The sequence below is a fragment of the Melozone crissalis genome, unplaced genomic scaffold (genome assembly GCF_028551555.1).
Source record: "Melozone crissalis strain CALT ecotype California unplaced genomic scaffold, PUWL_Pcris_2 ptg000063l_1, whole genome shotgun sequence".
In the NCBI taxonomy this organism is placed as follows: Eukaryota; Metazoa; Chordata; class Aves; order Passeriformes; family Passerellidae; genus Melozone; species Melozone crissalis.
This window is the reverse complement of record NW_026535841.1, coordinates 7,771,148-7,798,245: the sequence shown is the minus strand read 5'-3', so window position 1 is coordinate 7,798,245 and position 27,098 is coordinate 7,771,148. Positions and strand designations below refer to the sequence as shown.

General features: G+C 38.9%; 1 protein-coding gene across 1 annotated transcript; it reads right to left on the bottom strand.

The window, feature by feature from the left end:
- Positions 1–752: 752 nt before the first annotated feature.
- LOC128945269 (septin-2) lies at positions 753–27,098 on the bottom strand. Its single transcript, XM_054288984.1, has 12 exons — positions 27,019–27,098; positions 22,209–22,260; positions 21,026–21,125; positions 19,526–19,612; positions 18,821–18,944; positions 14,297–14,431; positions 13,707–13,824; positions 10,316–10,417; positions 9,354–9,499; positions 8,270–8,353; positions 7,292–7,349; positions 753–852 (listed from the first exon to the last, which is right to left on the bottom strand). Exons 2-12 carry the CDS (start codon positions 22,233–22,235, stop codon positions 784–786), a joined length of 1,050 nt encoding a protein of 349 aa, XP_054144959.1. The 5' UTR covers positions 22,236–22,260; positions 27,019–27,098; the 3' UTR covers positions 753–783.

The following is a 27,098-nucleotide window of genomic DNA, read 5'->3' as shown; positions in this document are numbered from 1 at the left end:
GCCCATACCAGTAAAACCATCAACTTAACTGAGAATCCAGGGAATAAGTTTATTTCTTAATGATTTTTTTCTTTTTTTTTTATGTAAACAGGAAGACTGAAGGTTCAAATAAAGGCAACAAAAAAATCTCCTTATTTTAGGCTTGGAATGTTGGCAGCTGACACAAGGTCATAAGGGATAATATAATCCATTTTATTCAAGCTTTACATTCCACAAGACCAGCAATCACAACTAGAGTATTAAACTGAAGTATTAAGCAACAAGGCTTCTCATATCCTTCCATTTTTTGTTCTTGCATTTAAAAGAAAAATTCTACCAGAAGAAAGAATGAGTATGTGCTACAGGAATTTTTTTCTTCACTCACTCTGATCTCCCCTAATACATCAGACATATCAAGGGAGTCTGTATTCAGTGCACCTGAGCAAAATTCTGCCTGGCTCTTTGAGAAAACTGTTAAAAACTCAGCAGCCTACATACCTCCAAACACTCCATCTTTTGTTTACACATCAAATTAACTTTCTGACCAGCTTGTGCTAACAGAAGCAAAGCCTGATGATCCTAAAGTAAGGCACTGAAGTGAAGGATTTACAGGTCTTACAAACAGCTGGAAGATAACACTGGCATATATTTTTTCTAGTCTACTATGACATCACTTTTTCCTATTAAGTACAGTAAATGCAAGGACAAAGTGCAAAATTAACAATAATCACTGCCAAAATCTTATGTAAGAGGTGAAAAGAAGTCAGAAAAGCAATACCTGATGCATCCAGCTGTTAAGCACCTTTAGTCATCACCAGGCTTCATCCTCATCTGGGCTTGCATCTGGGCAATCATCTCCTGCATGCGGCGCAGCTGGAGGAGAAACACACCCAAGTGTTCACAACAATTCCATGGGAAGAAAATCCAAGAATCCAAAAATCCAAGAAACCTGAAAACTTTTTTTTCCCATGGTAGAAAACAGATCCTATTTTTTTCTTCACAAACTGGAAATGTTCAATAATTCACAAAACTGATTACTTCGTTTTCTCCATTTCATATTCTTCAGTTCAGTACATCTAACTTTCACAAAAGATTTGTAAGAATACTTACATGGAAAATTAAGCAATAGAATCCAAATCTTTGGAAGCCAGCTATGCTTGCAGAATGTGAATCAACATTTAACCCATAATAAAGAAAGCATGTCCTGCAGGTGTGCACAGAGCTACACCTGAGTGTGGCAGCTTTGTTCTGATACAGGTGCTCAAAGCATAAGATCAAGTGGAACACTCATCCTGTGACTGTCAGAGAACTCTGCAAATTTTTAGCAGCAGTACCAGCCAAACATGAAAACAAGATTTAAAAACTATTTCAAAATAGAAAGTTGTTTATAAAATTTGGAACACCAGACTAAACATATTAAGCAGCAATATTTTTTACATCTAAACAATTATTTTTCCTGGAAAAAACTGTTTGCTTAAGGCATTTTCTTATAACACTTAAAAGTTAGCTTCCATTTCATAAAAGATCACTTATATATAATGCTTTGTTACTGGTTGTTTTTTCAAAAAAAGAAAAAATATTAATCAAAACAAATGTTCCTAAGACAGAAGAAAGAACACTAATATGGATTTTCAAAGTACATATGCAAATGCCTCTAATTTGCTTTACAAATGACTGGGTACTTCCTTCCAAATGCAGGTGGGGAAGCTCCACATACAAAACTACAAGAGTCCCATTTTACAAGGAGGGAAGGAAATGGGCTGCTATTTCCATGCACATTGTATAACCCATGAGTCCACCTCAAACCAGAGATCATGTAAAAATCTGAGGCTTGTATAGCAATTTCTCTTTTTTAAAATTTATGTAGAGAAGTGCTTTCATTTGTTTTTGGGGGAAAACTAACAGAAAAATCACCCTGTCTAAACAATTATACTCTATTTTCATCCAGTCAAACACATTAACCTTTGTGATACTTATTACTCCACCAGATTCAATACAAAAGAACCTGAGAAAAATGCTTGAATATATGAATGTAGTGTTGCTGTTGTTTTGTTTAAAAAATCCAACAAACTGAAAGAAACATCACAGAACAAGAAAAACTAACTCCAAGTACCTATATCACTTTTTCTTGCCTGCTCTCAGATAGAGATTTAGGAAAAAGTAAGAAACAGAAGATTAACTAAAGAGTAAAAAAGATTGCAGCACAGCCAGCAGTACCAGAGCTGCCTAAAACTCACTGGCTTATGGACTTATCCTCTTGCTGCAGCAGCACAGGGCTCAGAGAGGCTAATTCAGGTTCCTGTGACTGCTGCAGAGATGCCCTCTGACAAAAGGAGATTCACACAGGAACAGCATGAAATGCAGCTAAGTCTGTGAGGATTATTATAAATCCATCTACATCTTTCTGCTAAGTACTTGAAACAAAAAACTTCTGATCAAGATGGCAAAACGTTGCAGGAAGGAGGAAGAAAAAGCAGAAAGTTCCCAAAATCAGTGCTGGATTGATTTCATGATACAAGAAAAAAGAAAAGCTTCAAAGATCAACTTGTAAATATGTAAGACACCTGGTCTTTTGAACTGCCTCCCTGCAGATTTACCATCAGAATAAAACTAGCTTTTTGTAGGTTCTCCTACTTGAGCTTTCCCAAGAGCGCTCCAAGCTGAGCCATGAAACATTCCCAAAATAGAAACCATTCAGTAATCACAGGGGGAGATACTGCTGCACACATATTATGGTGATTGCTCAAATGCAGAATTCTGCTAATAGCCAACATTATATTTTAAGACTTAAATATAGCACTGAGAATTGCATTTTCTTAACTTTAACTGATAAAAATATGCCCATAGCACAGAATAAATCAGATGCTGCATATGACACAAATATAAGGTAGCCCAAAAGCCCCAGGAAACCTACTCTGCTCTAACATTACAAGATTTTCCCTTTCTATCCTCACGTGGTGTTTTTGAGACCTACTGGTGAAGTCTCTCATTCCATTAGGCAAGGAATGGCCAAGTTTCTGAAGTTATTTTAGAATAATCCAGTAGAAAACCTTTCAGGCACAGGGCCTGTGAAAAAAATGAGGCACATTGTTGTCAAATTAAGAAAAGGGAACCAAGCTCTATTGTGCTCAAGGAGCAACCATGCCAGTCTCTTCAGCAATTCCTCTTTGAGTAGAGGACAGGACACAAGAGCTGTTCCTCCATGTTACACTACAAACAAAACCAGCTCATGTTCACCTTTCTGGACCTACTGAATAGACAGAAAAACCTCTGCTCTTAATAAAGGAGAATATAAAAGAATCACACCAAAGACTGAAATTGATGTCATGTCAACATCTTCATTCCCTTTGCTGTTGGGGACTGCAAGCATCAAGGGCAGAAAATGACTTTGATCTTGCTCAGCAGAGTCCTCTCACTTGCAAGGGCAGCATTGATATATTTGTGTTCATCCCCTAAAGAACAGATGCTACAACATGACAGCACAGGGCCAATGCACATCATGAGTGGAAGGAAGCTAGGAAACAATGTTTGGAAATCTGTTAAAACAAATAATTCCTGTAAATTCTCAGATAACAAAAGGCAAAAGAATAAACATAACCTTGGTATAAATGCCCCTTAGTTTACTTATGTCAGGTCTACAATTTAGTTCAAACAATCATGTAACTACTGGAGCAAACCAGAAAGGAAACAAACATTTAAAATGAGAGCTAAGGTTACAGAGTTAAAAGTGAACCATACATCTGTTTAATAGAATCCACACCCCAAACAGAAACCACAGACACAGCTCTGCTGTACCTACAGAATTGCATCTCAATACAGACACTACTCCTGTTTAAACAACATGAACAACTTCTCAACCAACATGCAGGTATCACAGGAGCAGAAATATTAAGAAATTAGCAGTATTTGCTTCCCACTGATATGTTTCCCCTCTACCAAGTCCGATTATTTCTGCCCATGCCTTTACATAAGAAAGGCATAAGTGAAGACACTGCAAGAACAGGGAAGATGGAAAACTGCACAGTGGATTTTCTAGTGAATGTTCCTGTAAGAGTTCTTTTGATTAAAAATACTTCCATACTTCCAATACCAAAGAACACAAGTAATTTTGTTAACTGAAGACAGGAAAAAATATTCCTGAAAATTTGGAAATGGGGTTACCATGAAGATAAATGTCTTCCATAGGACACGTTCACAAAGAGCAGAAATCACTCACAGCCATTGAGCTGTGCATGCACTGCTCCTTCAAAAACAGCTAAAAACAACCAAAAAAGCAATTGCTCAAAGAAGAAGAAAAAAACCCAAGGTTTTGCACTCTAATTCCTCAGAGATTCCCATTGCAAATTGGAGTTTTCTTCTGAGGAAGTTCTCCAGGACTAAGACTGCACACTTCACAGGGCAAGGCTGAAGCATTCTGCCCCCTGCACTGGGCAGTAACATCCCACAAAATAAATTAAACTTTAGACCTGTTTTAATTTCCCTCAGGTCTGCAGGTCTTCATCAGCAGTCATGCTGTCTCTTCCCATGGATGTTTGTCCCTTAGCTCTCCAGACAATGCTTTCCCCAAGCCCAGCAGGGGCAGGCAGGTACCTGCACACACCTGTCCCATCCTCATCCTCACAGGGTCACTGCTGCCCCCCAGCCTGGCAGCCCCACTGCTGTTCCCCCTCCTGACTCCCACACTGACCCAAGGCTCTTTATCCCATTTGCCAAAGGGTCACACACATTCAAAAAGTGGAAAAACAGAGAGAAAAACAAGTTCAACATTGTGTTCATTCTACCATACAGAGCCCACTGCTGACCAACTCCACTGAAAACAGAAGTGTGGAAAGATTTGCCCAAAGTCTCAGGGTAGCCCACTGGAGAAATCCAGAGGAGTTTATTCCTTGCTGTTTTCATGTAATCACAGCCCTGACATTTTTCTGGAAGTACTACCTGTCAAAAACTTCAAAGATTTTTATTAACAAGATGTCTACAGAGTAGGAAAAATATGGCACAAAACTACAAACTAAGTTTGTGCCCACTTACACTATAACATCAAAATAATCTGTTCTGCATCATATTTACTGTAAGGAACAAGAATATCTTTATGCCTATTTTCATTTTGCAGCTCTAAAAAACAGGTCATCACTTGCAAATGAGCGAAAGCAAAACCAGACTAAGCAATAAATCCAAAATGACAGATTAGCAATCACTAATTGGCTGAACTGGGGACCACATCCTTTGGCATAATAAAAGACCATTTAGCAAAAGTGATGCCTTGATAAAGATGATCCTGGCACTAGTTCAAGCATTCATTCCTTCCAAGGTTATATAAACCTCAGCAAACTGTAAATAGAACATCAAGCACCGTTACTGATGGGAATGCAGAACAGGAGGGGAAATGGATATTTGTTTTCTCTGTGAAGGCCATGGAATGCAAACCCATTTCCTCTGTGCCTCTTTCCTCCACACATTTTTCCCAGTCTGAACCTTAGGGATGATTTGGAGATGAAGGGACTTCATACCAGCTTATCTACAGAAGATTCAGCAAAGCCTCTTGATCTCTTTGGAACAATAGAATGCAGAAGTTAAAAATGTATTTGTTTTTTCAAGTTCTAACCTAATCCCCTGCAACTTCAGCAGCAATTATTCAGAGATGATTAGCCCCAGAGGAAACTTACAAAGACTGCCCCCTAAGAAATTCAAAATTTCATCTCTTTAAGCCATGTTATATAAAAGACACATTACATATTTATATACTGGTCTATTTTGATCACTCTGTGTCAATGCATAAATAGAAAAAAAATATATGTATATAATATATATATATAGTGCCTGTCATATCAACAGTTTCCAGGGAAAATATTTATAGGAGACTTTCTTCAGACACAGGTCTTAAAACAAATAGTTCTACAAGGATACCCAAAATTCTACCTACTATTAGGCATGGACAACTTACACAGTTCAAATAACAGGAGAAACAGTTATGACTTAAATTCTTTATGTCTACTTGTCTGCATGGAATCATTAAGGGAAAATAGAAAAACAAACAATCTTTTCAAAAAATGCTCTTGACTTTTTGAAGCATTCAGTGCTGCTGGCTATCAGCTGATGGGCTCCTGCTGCTTTGCACATGCCCCAGGAAATGGAGGCAGTTAATTTGCAGAACACTTGCAGAAGTTCCACTCTTGTATGTGCACAGTCAAGTGTGCTTGTGCAGCTGAAATGCAGTTATATAGTGATAAATATGCAGCTCACTCAATTTCCAGTAATTCATATTATTAACTACTAATTATGGTGATAATCAGCTGCTTCTGTATTTCCTTATAGGAAAATTTTTTCCTATTTATAGCAGCATGCCAGGGTTAGCCAATAGCTAACCAGGGTCAGCTATTTTTAAATATGGATGCTATAAGGGAAAAAGGAAATGCATAGACCAAATTAAATTTCAAAAATTTCCATGTATGGGAACCAATTTTCCACATCAGAAACACACAAAATTGTTTGTAGTTTTTTATTTTTTATTCCAAATCACTGCACATGTGCAATGATCTTTCCTGCAGTTATGGATGTGGATCCAAGCTGAATTGGATAAAAGAAGGATAAAGAGAAAAAAAAACCACTATCTTGCAATTGGCAGTAAGTTTTCACACTGCAAGCAGTATAAGCACTGGCAGCATACTGCTAGAATTTAAATACCAGCCTAAAAATTTCTGAGTCTCTACAACTTCAGCATTAAAATACTAAGCTAAAAGGCCTAGCAATAACTTGGAAACAAAGTGAGAAATCAGAGTTTGAAAACACTGATTTCATAAACTGACAGGCACAACAAAAATACTATGATGTAAGTCAAGGTTAAGATGAAAAAGCACATGTATTAATCATATTATGGGATTTTTTAATCTCAAGAGCCTACTTCTACTCCATAGCCACAAGACATAAGAACAAATTCACTGGTAATGTGCTTGCAGTAAGCACCTGCACATCTGAAATGACATGAGACTGTCAGTCTATCCCACCACAGCACCCAGCATGTGCAGCTGACAAATATAAATTGATTTCAATACTTAAAATAGCAAATATCCTTATGGAAAATTAGCAGCCAAACAGGAAATGATAAACATTCTGCCTACAACCAGGAGTGCACACACTACCTCCCATCCACAGTGCAAGTGACTATAAACAAAACACTGTAAGGGCCACTTGTATGGTCAGGTTCTGCCTCTCATTTTGCACAACTCCAATCCTACCTGCCACAGGCAGCAGCTGATGCAGAAATTGGAACCTAGTATGGCTTTTTAAAGAACCAGTTTTAGAAAGCTCCTCTTACCTCAGCCTCTTTCTGCTGGAGGATTCTATCCTTGTCCACCACTTCCTCTTCAACAGGCCTATTGAAGAAAAGAATGCATTGACAGCATAAATACAGAAGTAAAAATCTCCAAGAACAGATTCAAGACTCATATTTCAATTAATATAACATCAAAGTCTACATTCTTCCATGTAGAAGAAGGGCAAATTAGGACATTTTAAAAATCATGCTGCCCTTTTGTAAAAGGCCATCTTTACCTCTCCTGCTATTCACTCCCCATTTCTTAAATTTTCTTTACTGCTATATGGATTTTTTTTTTTTGGCAATTTACTTTAATGAAGAGATTTCCTTCACTATCCATTCATGGTACAAAAATCAATCACTAAAAAGCTGTGTAGGCTATTTCATTTCTTCTTTAACATCAAAATGCTTTGCTGGATACTTGAAGAACAAGTGAAATGAGGACAAAAGTAAGTTACTATCCAAAAAGATGCAGCAAAGGCAGTTGTGGACTTTTTGCCTTAAGTTGCCAAGGATAGCCTTGTCAAGAATTAAAAAAGATATAAGAAATTCCATAAAACACACAAATTATCAGAAAACATTGTTTGGTCTAAACTTCTCTTTTTAGCTACACATGAAGGAGCAAGAGAAGCAGTACATTCCTAAGAAGACAGACTGGGGCCTATTTAAATTTGCCCACTAGCATTCATTTTCTTCAAGCAGACATCATTACATAAAACCTATCTTGCTTGCAGGCACCTTCCTCCTGCACATTCCAATTAAAAGCATAGAGCAAAAGGGATTTAAGCTGCTTATAAGCACAGCACTTAGCTATATATTATTCCTCTTCAAGAAGAGCATTTCATACAAATTTCAGAATTCCACAGATTGGAATCTCATCAGAGATAATTGTTTACAGGTGGGATTGGTTAGGAGGAAGAGCAGATCCCCTGTCAGTGGGCAGTGAGAGCAGCAGAGCCCAGGGCAGCCCACACTTACTTGCCAGTGCGTTTTAACCTCTCGGAACGGAAATTCTCGTAGTGCAAGTCTTGGGTCACCTCCTGCAGGTCCTGCATGTGAGTCCTAGAACATGCAAAGGGCTGTTGAACACTCAGCAAAGCAAAGAAAAACACTCTTTTATCTTCTGCTTCTGTTTTATCTAACTAATGTATTTACCAGAAAATTAAATCCTTACAGACCAAGCCAGCCAGAACTCTGCTTCCAAGTTCATTGATCTTTAACTCAGTCCTAAGTGCCCCACCAATACCATTCAAAGACCCAAAAGATGCTGTCCTCCTCTTGGTCATTAATTATTTCAGATGAGTTGTTTATACCAGTTTTTGCAGTGTTAAGAACTTGCAAAGACAGTAATTCAGAAAGATACTTTAATTCCAAAAGTATTTTATTACTCTTAAGTGCTGTCAAATATCATTTGTAACTGGGAACTAGGTGGAGCTGCTTGGCTCGTACAGCTGCTGAGATTGCTTAACAATTTCCAATTGCAAAGACAAAAAAAAGGAAAACCCACTTGCTCCCAGTGCCCAGCAGAGGGCAATCTCTGCCCAGTGCAGACCCAATTTGGAATGACAACGGAGTTCATTTCCAACAATAGCAAAACATCGTTTTTTAAAAAAATCACTTCAAACCATTTACGCAGACAGAATATCCGTATCGGCTAAAATCATAACGGGGTGGGGTGTCATACTTAACAAAGGATTTACCCTACTGCCAAGAAAATTGTACTTTGCTTTTGGAATATTCTTCACTTTGAAGAGTATTTTAAAAGCCTCTCTGCCCCACCAACTGCACTATAACAAAATTTCAGTTGGTATGTTCAGCCATCAGATAAGTTTACATAAGGCATAAAATCATCACATATATCTGGAAACATAAAATATAGAAAATACTTTCTGACTTGAGAGATCAGAGGGTACAGCAGAAAAACAAGCTGCAGGGGACTCGAATGTAACTCTATGCTGGCATCAGGGCTAGTTTTAAATTAAGGGATGAACATTGCCATAGGTTTGTAGCCATTGTGCAGTGACGTCAGCACAGGAGATGGGGTCACTTCATCATTACTCACACCAGCATTGTGCGCAGCTTGAGGAAATCGTTGTGCTCTGGATTTTCAACCTCAACAACTCCCCAGGGGTACAGGCGGCCTCGGATTTTTTTCCCCTTCACCTCAATAAGTTGATTGGATCCAATAACAGCGAAGGGAATGCTAGCCTAGTTAAGACAGAAAAAACAAGTCACTGTTTTGATTTTTGGCTGGTTAGTTGTTGTATTTTGCTTTGTCTTTCTTTTAAAGAAAGCACAACAATTCAAGTAACAGGCAAGAGAGGAGGAAAAGAAATGCTGACAAACACTCTCTACTAAAACCCTCTTACTTTAAAAAACCAACAAATCCCATTTTAGGCAATGGAACCTCTCTTTTGGAGCACCTGTAGCTGTGTTAGGACTGATTTGTTTTAACAGAGGCCCAGAAGGAAATGACGCCTCACTTTAGGAACACTCAACTGTTGTTCAAGTACAGTTTGGGCATAATGTGTCACCTGATATAACATCATGCATGGAGAACAGCCAACAGAAACATACTTCAGATGCAGAGTGAAGTAGCTAGAAAGAGAATTTCAGACACATTCTTCAAACACCTTTGCAAGCACAAAGAGGAAATTACTTCAGTAAAACCTTGATTATCTGCTTTAACACAAGGCAAGTTGTTAATTAGTACAGCAACTTTAACACCCACAATCTCTCTCCCTGCTCACATGTTAAAACGTTTGAGTCAGAAAACAGACTGCAAATACTAGTTCAAGGTGAACAGTGGTTTACACTTAAAAGAGGAAAGAAGAGAAAATCATGACACACTACACTTGGAATTCTGATGAAGCAGAGACTGGAATAAAAGGGATTATAATTCAGAGTCAACACACAAAGGAAACTGAAATTTTCAACACATTGTGAAAGGAATAAAGTATCGTTAGGCATGTTGTAGATTGAAGAACTACAGCAGCAAAATGATAAACTAGGAGTGAAACTTGCCTTTAAAACTCTAGTTTGTTCTTTAAACTCCTCATCTTCATCAGAATCAGCATCAGGGAGCTGATAAATCCTAATACCATGTTCAGAAATCTCATCCAGAACCTGAAAGTTTGCAAAAAAGAAAGAATAATACTCTTAAGTCATTGAAGAGGTATTCAGTTTAAAATATACAAAATTGATTAACGAGTCTGTCACAAATATTCACCTGACTCAGTGTCCAAATTGCAAAATAGCACAGACTTGAAGATTTTTTAAAAGGCACAAAAGACAAATGTATTTTTGGAAAACACAGCAAGTAAATAATTTAAAAATGCCAGAAGTTTTACAAGGCAAATACAGAAGCAAAGTGAGGTTAATATGAAAAAAGAGAAGTAACAAGAAAGAATTCATTAGTGACAGAATCAAAACCATTCACCTTGTGTCAAAGTATATTTTTGTGCATTTCATACATTCAGAAATGTAGAAGACAGTGCCTAGTGCCTCTTGAATCAAAAAAGATAAAAGCTTATTATTCACTTTAACTGGAGAAAGTCATTAAAAATCCACTAAGAAAAAGATCCTGTTCTTAAACAGTTTTCTTTGCCACTAATGTCTGAGGGTAACATAAAAAATACAGTATCCGTATTCCTGGGCACATTCTTTTCCTAATGAAATCACTGCAGGGGTGAGCAGCCAGCATTAACTCCAGGCCTTTGGCAGTTTCAAAAGGTGGCACAAGTCAATTCCTTTTTCAAAACCAAAGAGAATGTTTCTTCTGCCACACTACTGAATATACTTTGGTCAGCTCTTGTCACTGCAGCAAATGCACTGACAAGTTACTCTCAGTAAAGGAAGTGTGGTGGTATAAGGAGAGCATGAAGAATGCTGAGATTCCACAGTGACTCTCTCCAAAGGGATCCTGGATGTTTCAGCAGAATAGGGGAACTGTGCAAACTTCCTAGAGCAGTGACTGTAACCCCACCAAGAGCACCTGGACTAAGCAGCTGCCCTGCTCAATGAACTCTCAGCACAAAGTTTGGGCAAATTCAGAGAGAGTTTTGAAGTAATGGTAAAAATATTCAGAAGAGCCTCTGTAAAGACTTGTGATGCCATTAGTGTGTATACAACTGGAAATTAACTTGGTAGCATGAAAACAAGTAGACTTTAAATAGAGAGGTCTTAATGAGCCTTCTCTGAGTATTGCTGGGTTCCTCCAACCTCTGTCATGATGGCAACTGACAGCTACAGAATAAATTAAAATTGTCCAACCAGAACTTGGTTATTTAACAGGTGTTTAAAAGAAAACAATTCTCCAGACCATTGGCAGAGGAAAGTCCATGTATGAGCCACAGCTGTTCCCTGACATTGTTTTCCTGCCAGGTATATAAACATCCCCCACACTCACACACGCGCGCACACTGAGTACCACGAGCCCCCACCTACACAGAGAGCAACATTTTATAGAGAGAAAAGAATTTTGGGAGTAAGTGTTGCCAAAAAGTAAATAAGACATTCACAAAATGACATTTAAATAAATGGATTTTGTTGCTATTTTGCAAATTGAAAGAGACCTGAACTGACACCAAATGCCAATAAAAGACGCACAGCTGGGATGGGTGGGGCAGCACTGCAGTTCGATGCCTTTAAGTAGTTGCATAAAACAAGAAAGCACATTTAACCTGGCTGAGATCTTTTGAGATAAAATGCAAGTGGAACAATAACGGGAAAGCCAACAGCAAGGGGTGCTAGAATAATATATTACAGCTGTTAAACTTAGTGTTTTCCTGAAAGGAAAAAGAATTGCAATAAAAACAAACTGTATTTTATGCTCCTAACAATGAAACAGCATTTTGCTTCTTCAAATCTGAATTTTATTGGCCTCCGAGGATTCTGTGTTCCTAAAGATTAGCCTTCCCATGGGAAATTAAAAAAAAGTCAAAATATTAGTTCCCCTCTCATGAAGTCATTCTTTTGAGCATGTTTCCTTAGCACCCTTGCATGGCACAGCTTGTGAAACTGCCGTGCATTTCTTCCCACTCAAGAGTTTGAAAAAATAACTTTGAATTCCAGAAAGCCCAAACAGGAATTACTCCAAGCTGGGTTTCCTTTGCAAGCACCACAAGCTAATCTTGCTGCTTAATCCATAGCGGCAAAACAAAAACATTTTACTTCAGATTGATGGCCAAATGGCAGAAACATCTAAAAAAAGCAAGACTTCAAGCTGCGTCAGCAAAGCAGGACTTTGATTCCTACTCTTGATTAGAGACTCTGTTGGCCAAGATGCTTTGAGTTAGAACAATATACAGTAGCTTTGATTTTCAAAGCTTTGGAAGCACATTATACATTTGACTTAATATAAACTCAGTTTGCAGAGTGACCTTTGCCAGCAGTACAAAAATAATGAAACTTGTTTACCTGCTCCCTAACCACTCCCTTAGACTACAGATGCCCTTCTTCTTGTTGTACTTAGCAGTGCATAAATGTGGTGTCCATATGTCTAAGTCCAGACTGTTTTAAAGATCAGTTAGTTAAATTCCCAGTGAATTGCATTTTTAAATAATTAATGTTCCACTTAAATGCCTCCTTCAAATCTTTCAACATCATTCTGCTCCCAAATGCTGAACCAAAAAGTAAGCAACTGTGAATACTGAGCCTGAAGTACACTGCTGAAAGGGTGAATTATGGGGGTTTTACAAAAAGTGGCAGTTCCACAAACAGTGTAGATAAAAATCTTTCACAAAGTCAGTACAGTAACAGAAAAGGAAAAGCAATAAAACCTGCACAATCAGCCACATTTTTGCTTTATGATTTCCCTATGAGTTCCTTCAATTTGAAAGCAGTGCACCTGTCATTACTGTATAGTGTTTGTGGAAGAACAAAATTAAAGTTCAAGAGCTGGGACAGAATTTCTCCCAGCAAGATCCAAAGATCTTCTTGTCTCAATTAACAGACTTTTTAAAATTTCCTTCCTCCTTTCACCAGGTTCACCATAAAGCTGCTCATTTCTGTACAAGTATCTCCTTCTCTTTTCAGTGGATCTTTGCCTGCATTGCAGACAAGGTTCATACAGTCACACTGTCCTCACTTTTAACCTTCTCAAGAACTAAGGGGCACTCTGGCCGCTGCTCTCAGACATCTCCACTTCTTCCAGGATTGCGTGAACGCTTGTTACAAACAGTGTTGCTACTGGGTGCACAGCTTTGCTAAGATACATGAAGCCAAGAACAGCCACATTCTTATCAAATGTAACTGGCAAAGCACATCAGCCTTCAGTGAAGCCTTCCCACCTCACACTTCCCCAAGATTAGGTCCTCGGCCAATATCATTTACCCCTCTTCAATTAGAAATTAGTTTATATTTGTCTTTAAATTGTATGGATTGCTCTGTTCTCATGATCAAGTGTTAGACCTACTCTTCTCTTCAGCCTCTCCCTCTCCTTCAGTGTCAGGGTGTCAGCCTTGGCAATCACAGGGACAATGTTGACCTTTCCATGAAGAGCCTTCATGAACTCCACATCTAATGGCTTCAGTCTGCCAACAAGCAGGGAAAAAAAAAAAGATTTAAAATAGGCATGGAGTCTTGTGTTGTTTGCTTTATAACAGACCAAATGTATTAAAAATTATTTATTTCAAGTGTCAACATAAACAGTATTTTCAGAATAAATTAAGCCATTAAACTTAATGCCTTTGCTTATCAACTTGATTGTGCAAAGTTTAAATTGTAATTAAAACTGTCTCTATATAATGAAGTGGATGTTAAAAGCATTTATGTTTCTGAGTGATAAACAATGCAGTACTGACTGCCTTGAAACAATATTAAATGCAAAAGGGGACAAAGTAAAGGAGAGCACTAATTTCCATGGACTGTTTTAATTGCACTAACTGACAGGTTGGGAACTCAATTAACATTACTGCTAAGTTACCAGCTCAAGTAATGAACAGACTTATGATCTGTTATGAAGGCACAACACCCTAAAGTACTAAAGCTCAAGGTTTTCCTTACCCATGCCCAAAAGGAGAGATGAAGTAGAAGCAGCAGTGGACTCTGTTGTCGATGATGTGGCGCCTGTTCAGCCCACTCTCATCATGGAGGTACCGCTCAAACTGGTTGTCAATGTAGTGGATGATTGTTTTGAAGCTGTGGTATGGGAGGGGAAGAAAGACAGGCATCTTACATCAGCTTTAAATAATAAGGAAAGAATCAAAACACTACTGTTACAGAAAATTCAACTTCCTAGCATTTTATCCAGTAAAAATATTTTTTACTGAGGAAAAATATTTTGATAATGCAAAAGGGTGTTTTCATAACAACCACCACGTGTCAACTTATGCCTAGAGCCAATTTCAAGTGTTACTCTGTTCACTGGATAAAAAGTTCAAGTGCCAGTTCAGAAAAAAGCACTTGGTGCTGAGACAACACAGGAACAGAAGATTGAGGATTTTTCTGCTTTTTTTTCTGGGGGTAGGGGCTGAAGATTTGTTTTTAAACTGGTTGATGAATGACATATCCCGGATATCCTCTTGATTTACAACCCTGACCCTAGAGCCAGGTTTCTATAGTTACCTCTGAAAATTCTGGTATTCTGTTAGAATTAAGTACAAATACATTTGCAAGTCATGCACTCAAGCATCACACGATTTATTAACTTATTTTTGTTACCTTACAGAATTCTTTTCTATTGGCAAAGGAAAAAACTACGAAGTTCAAGGCAATTTAAAATATTCCTTACAAAGAAGTAAATGAGCACAAAATCTGATCACAGATTAATCAGACCCAGAGAGCAGTGACTAGAGAGAAAAGAAAACAACACATAACTAAGATCATTTTAAGCTATTCCAGAGCATGCAGACACCTGCAAACACCATTCATATAAAAGGACACTTTACATTAGGTACTGCAGGGGAAGGGAAGGAAACAGCTGACGTAGATAAGGTGAGGCAGATGATTGTGTATCATGAACATGTCTTAAACTACTTGAGAACAAACTAAGTAGAAAGCTTGAGAAATAGGAACACCCATATTTCTGTTGCTGAGAAAACACAAACTTGATGAGATACACTGAAGGAGGAAACAGAACAGATAAAAGAAAATTAATAATTTGGAAAATGAACACAGAATGCTGCCAAACACTGCAATAGGCAATGTTTTACCCAGGGCTGGATGGCTGCAAAGGAGATAATAAAAGAAAGTAAAAAGAATGATGGAAGAGATCCTGGAGGGAATTTGATTCTCCAAAGCTAAGTAAGCTTTTGAATTGAGAAGGAATAAATCCACAGTAGAATATATACACACACATTTACATCATTGCAAGATTTAGCTATTCTAAGTCATATTACAGAAGACAAGAAAGCAAAAGATGGAATTCATTGGGTTTTGACCTTTGTGCTACTCATTAGGAAACAGCATCTTAAAACCTAAATGTGCTGAAACACATCAATATGGCTTTTGTTCCTGTTAATCTTCAATACCTCTCTTAGCTGGTAAAAGGTAACGAGACTGAACACATACAAATACTAGAGCAGAAACCAAACACTAACAATGGGAGAGAACTGTCACACATTTCCCTGGCAATGCCATTAGTTGACGTGCAGTTTTCTAGGTCCAATTTTCCCTGTAAATATGGTGTCAGTGTCCTGTAGCTCCTGACTTCCGGGAAACACCTGGCTCACACCACACTGTGTCATTACATGGGAGACAGCACATCCTGTATTCTAACAGCAAACAGCACAAACGCTGCACTTAAACCCACTGGGGAAAATGAACAATATTATCAAGCTGCCAAAACCTATAAAATATAGCCTTAGTCAGTTTAAAAAAAAAAAAAAAGCAAAATAAGAAAGAAAAAAAAATTTAGGAGCAGCCAAAGAGCTGAGAGCAGCTATCAAAGAATGACCTGTGACACTGCAAGCAAGATGAAATAGAGTGTGATCAGCAATATCTAACAAGTTCACTTGTAGTCTGTTTTTGTCAACCACTTTTTTGAGGCCAGATATCCGAGTAAATCTAAGCCTCAAGCAATTTTTTTCCTCTCTTGATTAGATCCCTCTGTTCTGATGGAAGATGTTATTTTAAGGACATGCTTCTCTCATGATCCCAATGTACTTAGGGATGGAACGATGCTGAATGTGTCAAACCTCCCACCACAAAGAATTTTGCTGTTCTCCAAACACACCCCTAAAGTGATGCCATGAGCAATCCTAGCTGTGGGTCTGATTCTAGAATACAGAACTCCAGCCAGCACTAAAGCTTCACAAAGAATCTTTAAAAAATCATCATGGTTAACTGTGCTTCACCTCCAACTTACCTTTCATACTGTTTTAAGTACAGTAGCATCCAGAAAACAAGAATTACACTACTTCAGAAAGTATGTTGTACTAAATCTATAACAAAGCATTTCCCAATCCAACACTGTTGTTTTTCCAATCCTATCCAATAGACCTCCTGGACACACTCCTACTAGCACAGAATCCTAATCAGTACTTCTTATTTGACATAAAATACATAAAAATTTACCTCAGCTCCCATCCCTGAAAGTCAAACTCTAAAATTTAGCCCTTTCATCAATGCACAGAGACTAAAAGCCATTAGGGAACCTACTCAGGAGAAAGATATTTGAATTGCTACCTCCTAGAGACACCATGCCACTTTATCTGTGTTCAAAAACAGCCTTAGTAAAATCTGTCACCTCGAAAAACAAGTAGTCTGCACAAATTACAGCCTTCCCAAAAAAAGAGCTTTATAAATCTTGGATCATGATCAGCACTATCTACTGGTGAACCATGATTGCAGTAAATGCTCCTGAACACAAACATAAGTTCAAGAACATGAACTTGCTCCTTCCTCTGAACTAGCAAGGAAGGAAGGTGGTTGCTCTGGGTTAGTCTTCACTACAGCTCAAAACAAAGAGTCTGCCCATCCAAGTCCCCAAGACATGCTGTAAAGATTAAGAGACTTTGTCAAAATGACACTTGCCGTGGCTGAAAGGCTTTTCATGTGACATAAGTGGACTAAAGAGATACCATTAACTGCATCTTTTTATTTTGTAAGATGTAAGTACTATTTGTTCCTGTAGTGTATTTGATGTTTCAAATTTGTCACATAAAATTAGGTATAACCTGTTCTACTCAGCTCTGAATCACCACAGAATGATTCTATTCAGAAAACCTCCAAAAAGAAAGGGGAAAATCTGAACACGTAGGTCTCTAAGAAACATCTGAGCAGAATAAACAAAGAGCATTAGAACACAATCAACAGGAAGAGCTCTCTCTAACACAATGCACAGGCTGCAGAGCCTCAGCTCCAGCGGAAGGAAGCTCTAGTCAACAGTGCACAAAATAAGCAAGAGCATGATGCAGCCCAGAAAGATGCCTTTGTGTTATACCAAAAGTTCCATTTTTTTCAACTTACTAGAGTAGGAAAAGTGGGAGGAAAATAAAAATCTCACTAGAGCTTCACTTTCAGACTTTCATTTAGTGCATTACAGAACTTCACTGCCTTCACTTTTGCTGTGTTCCTACATCTACACCATAGAAAGAACAGAAAAACCATCTGATAATAAGAAGTGTGCAGATATATCATTCTGTCACTGAAAGATTGCAAAACATTCTATTAGCATTAATTATGTTTATTTATCTGCTATTTATCTATTTCCTGGTCTTTAAGTGAAGGACTCAAATCAACCTGTATTAGCTTTATGTTGCATTTCTCTGCTCAGTGATCCTTGTTTGCCTTGGGATTACCACCACCACAAATAAAGTGTCAACAGAATTAACAACTAAATAAAATAAATATTGTTGGCACTTGTTAAAAGACAACCATATGAAAATTCAAAGTTTTAAGCCACTGAAACTAGAAGCATTCTAGTAAGGATATCTAATCTTCATTTGAAAAAATTCATTGGCTTTTCACAGTTAAAGAGAATTGCCTGAATGTGATTATTTGGAAATTATGTTTAGTTTGTCACAAATTGCCCCATTCCTCTCTAGCTGCTTTACAGATTTCTTTCTTCATAATAATTATGCTAAAGCAATTATGCATATTTCCCAGTGTATCTACTGACAATTATTTCATTCATTAAAGACTGTCATTGTATTTAGGCCAGAGAGAGCCAAGTGGTAACTTCATCATAAAAAGCCATCAGTTCTACCCAAGTTGCTGGTAGTAGCATATAGATATACATATGATAACATATAGAGCACAGGGAACGAAAAGAACTGTCTTAAAAACATGGAAACTGGATGGGCCAGAGACAGGGAAAGTAAAAGACAAAAAGTTTCCCCCCACCAGAATTTTGTTTGATTGGAATGGCCATAGAGACAAAAAGCTGACTGCAGTGCTCAGAGAAACTTTTTGAAGGAGAGGCTCTTAACTTTGAGGCAGAATTATAGACACACCCTACAAAACTTTTAAAAACATCAGAAGTGGTTAGAAAATTGAAATTGGAAGTTGTAGAAAGTACCAGACACACTAGAATAGTGTTTGTGTAAGACACACACTTTATTAACAAAGCAGGATTTCCACACATACCAGTCCTGGCTGTTAATGGCATCTCCATATCCTGGTGTGTCAACTACAGTTAAACGCAGCTTCACCCCTCGCTCCTCTATCTCTACTGTGGAAGCTTCGATTTGAACTGTCCTCTCTATTTTCTCTAAAATAAAGGAACATTTGGATTGTTATTTGCCTATCAATTCCTGCAGAGACCCCCACAGGAGGAACTGCAAGCTCAAGTGTGTTGTAACCTGCATGACACAAAATATTTTATCAAAATAGACAAAGCAGCAAGCAGAATTTAACACCACGTTTTTGTAAGTAAACAACAAACTAAAACATGGGTTTACTTATGACAATATGCAAAAATAAAATAATAATACTCAGAAGCTCAATAGATTCTTTGCCAAAAGGTTATTTACATCTCTAACCAGGATTTATGGCACTACAGACAAAAAGCAGTGAGAAGAAATGGGGATTAGAACAAAACCACATTTAGGTATATGATACCTAAAAGGTTTGGGAGGTGTTTTTTTTTAATAGCAGCTGATAAAGAAACAAAAGCTGTCTTTGAAAGGAAATCTAAATAAGAAAATGACAGCTCAACAAAACATAATTTAGAAAATTTAAATACAGCAGGACAAAGTGGTGTAATGGGTAAAGAATGAAGCAATATTAACTGAAAGAACAAGAAATATTATAGGGTGGAGTGTGCTGGAGGAACTGCAAAACCACATTTACCTGCTGCTCCAGGAATGTAACGTTCTGGATAAAGATCAGTCAGGAACAGACTGTTAATTAAAGTGGATTTTCCTAAGCCAGACTCACCTACAAACAAAATAATTCAGGTTATTAAGCATATACACTTTTAACTCCAAGATTTTTAAAGCACCTTGTCTTTCTCCAAGCCCACATTATGGAGGAAAAATAATTTGTTCATCAGGATCCACCCTAGCTTTTGATATAAAAACATCAAAGGTTCAGCTAAGCACTTTGAAAACACCGGAAAAACAAGCCTCCAGTGTTTTCATAAATGTAACATGAAAATTGCAAGTTTACTGTAACAGATGTCACAATAAAGCTGAAAGGTCATACAGCACTTGGACTATAGATCTAGAGATAGCTCAGTTACTTGAGGGAAATTACAGGTTTTGTCTTTAAACTTACAAAATCAGAGCTGTAACTCTCCTGCTGAAAATTTCTGAGAGCTTGAAGGTTTTCCTAAGCTACAAATTGAACCTGGAACACTGCTGGGAAGACAAATGAGTAAAGCAATTCCAAACTAATCGTCAAGTTTTGCACCCTTACACTTAGGCACATATAGGTTCCATGAAACTGAAAATCATCAAGCAAATTATTCAAAATTCAGTTGAGAAGTTTCATAATTCTGTAACTTCAAATGATACAAATTTTGTCCTACATCTAAGTAACAAAGTTAAATGTGTAAATTTAACTACTAAATCTGAGTTGCAAAAAAGTGCTTGTTTCCTAACTTACGGAATCAAAGGAGCCATCATTTAGACCAACTAGCCATATTATTTGAGATGAGAAAATTATTTATATTTCTCATCACAAACTACATGACACAAGAATTCTACAATTATCACAAATTACCTGTTTATCTCACAAACACTGCTGAATGCTGTCACCAGGTAATCCCGAATGGTACTACAGAGCACATTTTCATTTTTCACTGACTGCTACAAAAGGGTAACTGTGGACTCCTTTTGCACATGCAAACCATTAAACTGATTTAATGTAAACATAATTCAACATCACTAGGAAGAGCTTTGTGCCTACAGGACTCTCCATCAAAGGGATTCAGAGGTGCTCATTGACAGAAAGGCAAATTACAGGTTTATCTCTGACACCAGAGTGAGTCAGTACAGAACAGCAGAAAGCACAACAGCAGCATCACCATTTCAACAGCAAGACACTCACTGGGTGCATTCATGCCTTCAGTGGGGAAACAAGAGAAAGATTAAACAACCACCCCTGTCATCTGACAATGAATCAGGAATGCCAAAATGTCCTGTTGGCTCCAAGTCATCATCTTCAATCACTATAAATACTCCCTCCTACTAAACATGACAAAACAGTAGCATATGCAATTAGAAAGTGTATAGAGGTTCAAAGCTTTTTCTACTGCTAACAGTCAATTGCTAAGCAGGAAGATGTACACATCTATGTGAAAGAAATGTTGTTGTATAACAGTCAAAAATACTTTAAGAGCTCACTTACCAACCACCATGAGTGTGAATTCAAAGCCCTTCTTCACAGATTTCCTGTGAACCTGGTTGGGCAGATTAGCAAATCCCACATAGCCTGCCGAGTCGGAAAACTGACAAGAAAACAAAAGTTGAATACAAATGAGATCCCTTCCCCCTAAAAAGCTGAAAAAGAGTTTCCTTGATTCTACACAATAAAGTGCAGGGGTATATAAAGCACAAGGAAGAATAGAGAATGAAACCATTTTTGCTGCAATAGCAAAGCAGACCTTAAAAAGGCTCATTTACCAAGCAGGCTGATATAAATAGAAATCAGATAAATACCTTGAGCTACACAAACAAAGCCTCTCCTTGGATAAAATAAAAATCTGCAAGCTTGCAGGATACACTATTATTAATCTTAAGAAATAAATACAGCTCCAAATAAAAAATACTGTTCAAATTTGGTGTCTGCTGCTACTAGCTTCTATAAAAATAATGCATATGCTTACAGGTAAAAAACAAGAACATTGTACTAATGGGGGATTACTGAGATACAATCACACAGAGATGTATCTTTTGCTGCTTAAGTTGTTCACCTATCTTCACAATCTTTGACTTCTAACACAAAAGCAGGAAAAAGAAACATGCCTGAAAAACTTATCAAAGAGATTTGGGCTATGCACAGGGCAGTCTGCTGCAACATCTGTTACCCATTGACTGAAAACCTCATAGGAGCCTAAATAAGAACTGCAGCCACCTGATTTAGGGCCCTGTGGGCTATCTGGAACCAAATGTCTTCTTCACAGATGAGTTTATGATGAGAACAGGTTTTCTACAATGCCAGACACTTCCAGTGGTGTGGGGGGATACAAGGGAAATCACTTAAAAGGGAATTACTTATTTGCTACCAATCCTTTTAAACCCCATCCAGGTGGGCAAGAACACTAGGAATGAAGGTTTCTCACATGAAATTTCCTTAGGTGAAGGTACCATTTTAGGTTTGTGAGCAGAGACTGAATGTCTGGTGAACACCACAAAGTCCATCACTAGGATCTCATACAATCTCTGTTAACTAAGCAGTTCCTTCTAAAAAACACATCTGAAGCAATAAGGTATAATTTATTCACAGTTTTATCACTTCACTAAAACTACAAATGTTTTCAGAAGTTCAAGAGATTCTAGACAAAATAATGGCTATGCAGCAATCTCTTTACCTTTACTTTTTCACCAGACTGAGACATGTTTCTTCACTTCAAGTTTCACTCACTGGAAGAAAAAAAGCCATAGTGCATGTTAGCTGACTTGAAGATTACATTACTTTTAATTTTGAACTGATCACATTTTATTCTAGTCAAATGACATGTCACATACTCAAGGATTACCAGAACAAACAAACCATAATCAAAATGTCTTCCTTCTGAAATAAGTCACAGGAGTACTTAATTTAAATACTTAAAAATTTCAAAACAGAAAAATTCCTTTAAAATGCAAAATATTGCAATTTAGTATCATAACAAACTTTTACCCATCCTGTCTTTGTAGAAGGATAGTTCACAGATAGGCGAATGTAATGCAAATGTCGTCCAAACATTACATTTGAGAACTATTACCACATCCAAAAATTCTCATGAGAACAGGACACCTACAGGATTCCCAGGTAAGGGTCAGAACATGACATTATTTTCAGTGACACCAAAGTGCTGTTGCTGAACAGGACACTACACTTGGCTAACCCATGTTGGACACAAAAATTCACGCCAGGGTGAAGGACTATCAAAAGAGATTTGTTCCTTAGTTTCAGACACCCAGAACAGCTGGACTTTGGCAAGCCCTTATCTCTTTACTCAAGGATGTTAGCTGTGCTATAGATTAGTTATCAGGGCAAGAGCAAAGCCCTTTCATTTAGAGCAGCCCCAGAGCAGGGACAGGAAACGCAGAAGCGGCAGGAGCACTTCACAGCTTGCTTTGTTGACAATGCAGCTCTTGGCCTGGAAAAGTAGGGAAGTGACCTATGCAGGCACCTGTGTGTTCAGACCTTCCTGTTGGGTAGCAGGAGTCATTTTAGCAGGATACAGTCCAGTTTCTGACACTGGCACTTTGACAGTCAAATCCTGGCACAGTCCAAGCTCTGGACTGAAGGAAAAGTTGAAGTTAGCATAATTGCTGCTTGGAGTTCTAAAGAAAACAGATCTTCAGCTCCCATGGTATTTCATTTGCCCTGCAGCAGGCATGTAAAATTCTGGCAGCTGTGCAGGTACCAGCTACCCCATAAGCAAGGAAAGTTAGTTTTTTTTCCTCCTCCAACTTTTCCCCCATACCCAGCCCATTTGCTTTTACTAATGAAAGCCCAATGCATTCATTGCCTGGAAAACAGGGAGGCCCTCATTCTCATAATCTGTCAGCCTCTAATTGTGTATTCCTCAAAACATTCTGGAAAGCATCTCTTAAGAATGGTTTTGAAAACCAGAACTTCTTTTCCTTTGACCAGTATGCAAAGGCTCATTCCAGCCTCCAGCCAACCATTGTCACAGATCCTTAAAGAAAAGACACTCACAGTCCCACTGACAGAAGTAACTCTGTTGACATCTTGTTTCTAAGTTTGGAAACCTCTGTTGTCACCTTGTCAATAAAATTAGTAACACAGTTCAAGAGTTTAGAAAAGCTCATAGTTACTGAGTGCCAATGCAGATATACCTGACCCATTTCTCACAGTAATGCCAGAGGAGAATCACTCAGGCCCAGTGCCCATAGGTAAAGGAGACAGGGGCATGATTCAGGTTTCAATATGTATGGCAAATTCCCTACTTCTACTTTAAGCTGACAGTGTAGTCACATCCATTGCAGCATTCCTCAAGTTACTTGATTAAAAAGCAGAAGAGTCAAAATTGCCATCAACTGATTATGACACATTCAGTCTCAAAGTTAGTCTGTTATCTCATAAAGAACATTTTTTCATAAAATCATCTGTTCCACAAGTACAGCTTACAAAACCTGTTTGCTACAAGGCAAACCACATCACCTTGTGTCTTCCTCTGACTGAAAGTTGCTGTAGGCAAAGCAGCAGCCCAGCTGCTCTGACCACATCATGGCTGCAGCTCACACTTCCAGGTAGTAACTTCCCAATGTCTTTTGTTAGAACAGAAATGTGCTAGCCAAAGTTACCTCAACAACAACAAAAAACCCCACAGAAACACCTGCTGGCTGTTCCACAACACCTAAGGTGCCAGGGTTCCTTTGGGAACTCAGTTGCTCAGCCTTGACATTTTGCAATTCCTAATACTGCCCTCATGAGGTTTCCTCGAAAATCATTCCACCAAACCTCCCTGGTGACCATGTGCTGCCTTCCCAAAGCTCCACCATACAGTACAAATCAAAAGCTCAAAAAGAACAAAATGCCACATGTTAAATCCTCTTTCAGCACCAAACAAGCACAGCACTCCCAGCACTGCTCACCAGTGAGAGTTTGGCACTGCACCAGTCCCTGCTGTGCATCAGTGAGCACAGAAACCCACAGCTCTGTCTGCACACAGCTGACTCAAACACCAGAGAAGCTGAGTCTCTGGCAACACTCTGGGGAGTTCACACACCTGAAAATTGTAGCATCTAATTTCTTATCAATTGTCCAGAACAAAATGCATAAAAAACTCCACAACTGAGGCAAACCAGAGCAAGAACTGTATCTGCTCCACTTTCTTTAGATTTTCAAAGTACTCTTTCAATCAGTATGAGATAAGCAAAACAGCACATTAAAAACAGTTCAAGGAGAAAGGAATAGATAAGATACATTTGCAACAAATTACAAAAAGCAGTGAAACTTTATCTGTAAATAATGCTGGGCTCTACTTAGCAGGCCTAGCAGTAAAAAAGGGACACTGTGCTACAGCACAGGAATGTCCAAATCTGGTTTTGAACAGCGGATAACATAACAAAGTTTCATTTTGGATTCCAACAAATCCCTATCCTGAACAATTTGATGCTGGCAATGCAAAGGAGCAAAGTGCCACCGAGTTGAGCTGCAGCTGGACGTGCCATCCCACTGTCCCCTGCTAAGAGCAGAATTCCGGGGAGAGAGAGAGAGGGGAAGGAAAATGGGTCATTTCCTTTGTTCCTGTCAGGATGCAAGAAGTAAACTGTGAGGAACAGGCAGACTGGGAGCTTCTCAATAGGAGCCAGCACAAAGAAAGCACTACAAACATGTACAAAGGCATGGCCATATAAGGATATCAGACAACATTTTCAAGTAATCACTTCTGAGTGACCTCACAGCCATCTCGACCAGCAGAACAGCCCCCCTGATTTCTCAAATGAAGCTTCTTTCTTTCATCAGAGATTATATAACTCAGATACTTTTTTGGCAGTATTTAATAGCCACAGACAGGAGTAAAGACTTAAACAGGTTTCCCAGTGCTAGAAATGGTCTCAATAGCATCAGCATTCTGAAGTCACTTTTCAGATTTAAAGCAGACAGAAACACCAAGATATGTCAGTAAAACAGCAGTATTTATGGTTTCTCACTAAAAGAACTACAAAACCCAAGGAAGATATGTCAGATCTGAGTCACATCAATAATAATAGCAAAAATGGCATGATTGTGTGAATCACTGAGTTCTAACAAATGTATCCAGCACAGCCTGTTCTGTGTGCCATGTTTGTTCCTGGCACGTCCTCACCTCCACTGTGGAAAACCTCCTCCAGATGAACAATCCCAGATGGTTTCATTTTCCCTCATTAGAAATAGGTATTATCAATTGAAGGAATGCTCTTTTACACACTAACAATTCTGCTTTACTCCTATTCAGGAAAATGACTGCATCACTTCCACCAAACATGGACTTTACAGAAAATGCAACAACCCAGCTGTGACTTTTCCAGACAGACCACGCTATGGCTTGGAACTGATGTTCAGAGCTCATAAGTTCTGCAGACTTCCTTCTGGTATTGTATTTAAAGCAAGGAAACTGTACAGGGATTACTACTGGGAATGCATCAAAATTTGGAACACATCTGTGACTCAACAGCATGCACAGCACATATGCACAGCAAAAGGAGCAAGGACTAAACAGTTCAACCACCTGCATAAGCACTATTCTTAAAAGGTCAAGAAAAAGCAACCCACTAACCTAAAGCTCTAATCTTAAATATTTTATTTAAAGCTCCATTTCAACGCTAACATATGACTCTAAACAACTTCCTTTTGTACTGTTTTATCAATGAAAACAGACACTTGAAATGCACAAAGGAGGCAGTGGTACCGTTCTTGTGAATGATCAGTTTTAGAGATGATGTTGTTTCTATGTAAGCAGCGTTTGACAGTATTTTTGCCGAGTTACTGTGTCAAAAAGCACTGTTAAACGGACCTATAACTGTGAGAAACAGGGCCTTTTTAAATTAAAAAGATAAACATATTAGCCACGATCACTCATCAGGAAATAGGCAGCTCTGCCTCACATCCACAGAGCTGAAGTATAATTGTGTACATACTGCCAACGCACAGCAAACTGACAAATTTGTATTTAAATCATTTCCAAGTCATGCATAAGCCTCACGATACCATGAAGTCTCTGACCTGCAGGTGAACAATAATTAAAGACAAACAGAATTACAGCACGGGTTGGGTTTGCTGCCAAAGCAGGCACGGGTCGCTCTGTGCATCCCCCGGCTCCGGGCAGCCCTCGGTGGGCGCCGCAAGTTTAAAAGCATCCGAGGAATGCCTGAGTGGAGACAGCACTTCCTGCTCCATCCTGTCCTCACATCTCGGCTCCCCCAGCCCCGCGGCCCTGCCCGCACCTCACATTAATCCCTTCTTGCTTTAAAAACAAATCAAGGTGTGCGCGGAACGGCCCCACCGCGGCGTCCCGGGGCTCCTGCCCCGGCTACACTTCTCCCGTCCCACACACCGGCTGCACAGCCCCCGCAAACGACGGCGGGAGGCAGGGCCGGGGCTGTGCCTGCACGGGGAGCCCCTGCAGCGCTGAGGGGGCGGAGGCGCCGCCGCCGGGGCCGGAGCCCCTTCCCGCCGCTCACCTGAGGCCGCGGCCGCTCCCGCCGCCAGGCCGCGATCCGCCGCTCCGCCCCGCAGCCCTCCCGCATCCCAGCAGCCACCG